Raw genomic sequence first — 5,510 nt, forward strand, 5'->3', positions numbered from 1 at the left:
TATTATCGATGATGACTAAAATTTGTTATTTAGTTGACATTTTTCTTGATTGGTGTCACCTAATGGCTGATAATTGATGATATACAGTAAGGTAGAAGTGTTCGGTAGCCATAGAGCCCAATACATTTTTCTTCTCACATAAATAAGTGTTCTCCGTTAAAAAACTATCTAGTAGCATCGTGATGACTTGACTCCCAAGTCGTACGTCTCTAAAAGAATTCAGAGTCAACATCATCTCTTTAAACTTTTGCGCTCATATTCATAAATGGTCTCGCAAAATTGTATTCAATTACCATACTTCAATAGATGGCGACATGCATCTGCCCCAAAATAATTGATGAGGCAATTAGTTTCCAAAATCACACTTTGAATTTATCAGCTAGATGACAACACAAGAGGCTGTGATTTTATTACATCCCATCAAGTGAAGTGTTATTTTAAATGGAGAGGTGCGACGGATAAATGGGCATGGGGGGTGACTTTCCTTTTCAGAATATTCCATAGCAAAGTCCTAGAGAAAAGCAACCTCTCTAAATAATCTTCCGTGGCATACAAGCACAAGGGTAAGGTAGATCTTATGAGAGATTGTGACATGCAGCTTCGCACATTTAAGAAAAGTGTAGTCAAATGTTTTAAGTGAATGGTGACAAATTATCAATATGTGGGATGGGAATCGATTGGATTTCAACGATGGAGTACAGCGCATAGGAGATTTTAAGTTAATAGTCAAATGTCTTACTATTAACCTGTTTTTTGGTGCGTACAGTGCATGGGAGATTGATTATTGATTAGATAAATGCGGGCGAATTTTACAACTGATGATTTTACTAAGTGCAATGAGGTGTAATTGTTTCTGGAAAAAGCTGCAATTTGTTAATCCCATCATTTTCTGGACAACCGTCCATTTGATCATTTATAGCGAGCATATATGCTAATTTTCGGCATAAAACCTGGATTTTCAAAACAACTAACTCTGATAAAAGATTTACAAGGCACATGTATCGACTATAGTATCTTATATTAAAACTTGAAGCCTTGCACAAAAGGAGCTTCGATGGAAGCCTCACACTCAATTCTTAAACAATCTCGCCGTCACGATATCGTCAACAACAAAACAAAGAAATCAAAAGATCGAGTCTTGTTAGAAGCTCGCAGTGGCTGGAAGACACTGCTAGAAAATCAGAAGTGCCTCAGGTATTAAGGACGAATGGAGAAATGCATCTCTAAGCAATCGTTCACCGGCCGCTTCCCCACGCGTCCTCGCGATCCAAAATATTAGGGGCCCGTTGTTGTTGAGGCCCATTTCAATTTGTCCAGACCAGCACCAATTATCATGGCAGATACTGTATTGACGGCGCAGCTAAAACATTTTAAATCGTAAAAGAATTGATATATGGAATCATGTGTGATATCAAAAGTTGTGAGCAGACGTAGTGATTCAGGTACTCAAGACAGTGCCTATTGTCTTTTTAAATCGTAGAGAAGTCCAATTTTCAAATTTAATTCCAGATTTTAAACACCCGTGCTGAAAGTTAACATTATAAAAAATTTGCCAACGTTTTAAAGTTACAAATGTCAATATCGAATTATGAACTATTTCTTCAATTAGATATGCCAATCACTTTTTAAGGTTATTTACCAACGTGTATTGGTCATGAGTGAGTGCACAAGCACAATGGGGTCTTAGATCAAAGCAGAGAACACGATTAAGGTGAGAGAGGAAAGGACAAAAATCAGATTAGATATTTTTCTTTCTTAAGTCTTAATAATTTTTTTTTTTTTTTGAAATTTGGGCGTCTTTGGAATTCAACATTTTGTAGCCCAATAGCTAGAACTGTCCTGAACTTTTCATAAAAAGATTAGGCGGGCCCAGGTAAATCCAACCCAAGAAACAATCCGAACCGATTGGGGGGCTCACCGTGTTGATAAACTATTAACCTCCAGTCTAGTAAGTAAACTTGTACATATTTTATAAGGGAAAGATAAAAATTACTAATTTATCAAAATGTTAGTAAGTTATCGGTTAATTTCAAATTTTACCAGTATGGTTTAGTGAACTACTAAATATAATGAATTTGACAATATTCCAATAAATTAGTAAATAACAAACATCTTTAAAATGTTATAAGTTGGTTAGTGTACATCCACTCCTCTATAGAATTTTCCAACAACCTAATAAGTAACAATATTTTTCAAATAGTACAAGTACGGTTAGTAAGCTTTCACTTTATAATGAATTTTCCAATATCCGAATTCACAATGTATTCACATTTAGAAGAGTTGTTTGTTCACATTTCACAAAGTCCTTCATTGTGATTAGGAGTACATGCAAATTTTTATCCCATGTCTCAAAATTGAAAAAGGAAACACAATCTTGGGAAAGAATATATTGAACATCAGCGGGCCCTATGCCATTAATAATTTCAAGTCCTAATTTTGTATTGCCCTCAACATGCAATTGACAGCAAAAACAAAATGAAATTTGCCAACATAATTTCACATCATTGACAACCGAAACAGTTAAAGTATAATAACACGGAGTACTGCTAGATTGCTGAGCAACATCAAATTACAAAGTGACATGATTTGCACTTTCCAAGCCGTTCCATTGACGGCTTGTTGGAACAAGGTTGAAATTAAAGAAAAAAAATATCGGTTACTACTGATAAGGAGAAACAAACCAACTACAAAGACGATTATGCTTGAACAAGAAAACAAGAACTTCACGAGATCAATAAAGCATTGGACTAATTGATGTGGATAATAGGCCCGTTACACTCTTCTCAATCTCCTCCTCAACTCGGCCACCTTCACTGCAACAATTACGTACACCATGTCTGCTTTACGATCCACAAAGTTGAAGTACACCCGTCTCCAATTCTTATTGTACACCAAACTGCCAACAACTCCCTAAAACCCAGTCGCAAACCCGAGCATTATTACTATGTAGAACATTACCTTTTCAAGCTTACCTTCTTCATTGGCAACTTCTTCCGGTGCTTGAGGGGCCTTTGCTTCGAGGCATTTCTTTTGTAGAGGATCACCACAAAGTTGAGGATTGTCGGCATAAATGGAAGGATCATCAAGTGTCTGGATTTGATTTCCTTTCGGAATTGGCCCGATGAAGTTGTTGTGTGACAAGTTTAGTTTGCTCAGTGATATAAATGCAGAAAAGCTTTGAGGGATTGTTCCTGAAAGGTGATTATTCGAAAGATCAAGTGACTCGAGCAATCTCATGTCTCCAATCATAGTCGGGATGCCTCCAGAAAGAAAGTTGTGCGATAAGTTCAAGCCTCGCAATCCGGAGAGCAAGGTATGCTCTCCTGGAATCGGCCCAACCAATTTGTTGCTCGAGAGATCTAAATTCACCATAAGCTGTAGATCAAGTGTCGTGTAGTCAAGATCCATCCCCTTTACAACCTGCTCCACATGCTCTTGAGTCCAATCCGTTGGAGCAATGGACGCTGTTGGCCCAAGCATGGGAGGTGTAGCTGCATAAGCAGGAGAGAGTGAGTTGCCTTCATCTATGCTTTTGTTCAGTTTCATACCTTTCATATGGCCAAGACAATTTGGAATCGTTCCTGTTAGATTGTTGACTGCCATGTCCAATATTTGCAATGCAGAGAGTAAGCATAGTTGTGAAGGAATGCTTCCATTGAACATGTTTTCTCGCAGTCTAAGAATCTGTAGTAACGGAAAACAGGGTCCAATCCAATGTGGAACACTACTAGAGATTTTGTTCTCGCCAAGATCCAAAATCTGCAAGTTACTGCAATACTTTATAGTCACAGGAATTCCTCCTTGGAGCCTGTTGTTGTTCAAGTGTAATGACGTAAGCCCAATCAGATTTCCTAAAGAACTCGGTATAACTCCAGACAGCTTATTAGATGATATATCAAGGAGTATCTCGAGGCTCTCCTTCCAACATGTAGGAATTTCGCCAACTAATTCATTCCTCCCAAGGTGCAAGTCATACAAATGTTCCATCTCGCATATTGAGGTGGGTATTGGACCACTTAAGAGATTGTCATTCAGATTCAAGGTACTCAACTGAGGCATTGCTAGGCCAATATATTGCGGAATTGGTCCTGAAATTAAGTTGTGAGAGAGATCTAACAGATAAAAAGGAAATTTTAGCAAAGATCTATTTATTTGGTTGCAAGAGAGATCTAATGAATTTATTTGGTTGTGAGAAAGATCTAAAGATACAGAATAAGGAACTTCCGACAAAAATCCAAAGTTGCAAGAGAGATCTAACAAAGTTATTTGGTTGTGAGAGAGATCTAAAGAGAGATCTAAAGATAGATAATAAAGAAATTCTGAAGATTCATTTTTTTGGTTGGGAGAGAGATCTAACGAATTTATTTGGTTGTGAGAGAGAGCTAACGAATTTATTTGGTTGTGAGAGAGATCTAACTCTAAAGATAGATAATAAGGAAATTCCGAAGATTCATTTATTTGGTTGTGAGAGAGATCTAACGAATTTATTTGGTTGTGAGAGAGATCTAACTGTAAAGATAGATAATAAGGAAATTCTGAAGATACATTTATTTGGTTGTGAGAGAGATCTAACGAATTTATTTGGTTGTGAGAGAGATCTAACTCTAAAGATAGATAATAAGGAAATTCTGAAGATACATTTATTTGGTTGTGAGAGAGATCTAACGAATTTATTTGGTTGTGAGAGAGATCTAACTGTAAAGATAGATAATAAGGAAATTCTAAAGATACATTTATTTGGTTGTGAGAGAGATCTAACTTTAAAGATAGATAATGAGGAAATTCTGAAGATTCATTTATTTGGTTGTGAGAGAGATCTAACGAATTTATTTGGTTGTGAGAGAGATCTAAAGATAGATAATGAGGAAATTTTGAAGATTTATTTATTTGGCTGTGAGAGAGATTTAACGAATTTATCTGGTTGTGAGAGAGATTCAAGTGGGATAATGACATGAGACCTAGCCAATCTGGGAGAGATCCTGAAATGGAGGCATTGGACAAATGTATCCGCGTGAGACTAGCTTGCGTTCTTATCCATCGTGGAAATTCTGTTCCGAACTTGCAATACCCCATCCCCATGTACGAGAGATTGAAAGGTGGTATCCAATCAGAATCCACCTTGATAGCTAAATGGTTGTTGCTGATATCTAAGATCTGCAGCTTCGAGAGGTTGGAGAAGTGGATTTCGGTAACTGTTCCTCCCAAGGAATTTGCTGAAAGATCTAAATAGTAAAGATATTGAAGTTGTCCAAGACTCTGTGGAATAATGCCATTTAGAAGATTGTTGCTGAGATCTAAAATTGATAAGACTTGCAATCTTCCAAATGCATCAGGAATATTCCCTGTTAATTGATTACCAGAAAGACGAAGTACTCTCAAGCATAACCAATCATATGGTGATGGTATGGTTCCATGCAATTGATTATATGATAGGCTAAGTACCGTCAAGTTTTTCAAGTGAAACAGCCAATCTGGCAAAGCCCCTTGAAGAAAATTATTGCTTATCACTA

General features: G+C 36.9%; 1 protein-coding gene across 1 annotated transcript; it reads right to left on the minus strand.

The window, feature by feature from the left end:
- Window positions 1–2,520: 2,520 nt before the first annotated feature.
- Window positions 2,521–4,700, minus strand: LOC120289455 (receptor-like protein EIX2). Its single transcript, XM_039304364.1, has one exon. It carries the CDS (start codon window positions 4,057–4,059, stop codon window positions 2,911–2,913), a length of 1,149 nt encoding a protein of 382 aa, XP_039160298.1. The 5' UTR covers window positions 4,060–4,700; the 3' UTR covers window positions 2,521–2,910.
- Window positions 4,701–5,510: the final 810 nt, after the last annotated feature.

Source organism: Eucalyptus grandis, chromosome 11, assembly GCF_016545825.1.
Source record: "Eucalyptus grandis isolate ANBG69807.140 chromosome 11, ASM1654582v1, whole genome shotgun sequence".
In the NCBI taxonomy this organism is placed as follows: Eukaryota; Viridiplantae; Streptophyta; class Magnoliopsida; order Myrtales; family Myrtaceae; genus Eucalyptus; species Eucalyptus grandis.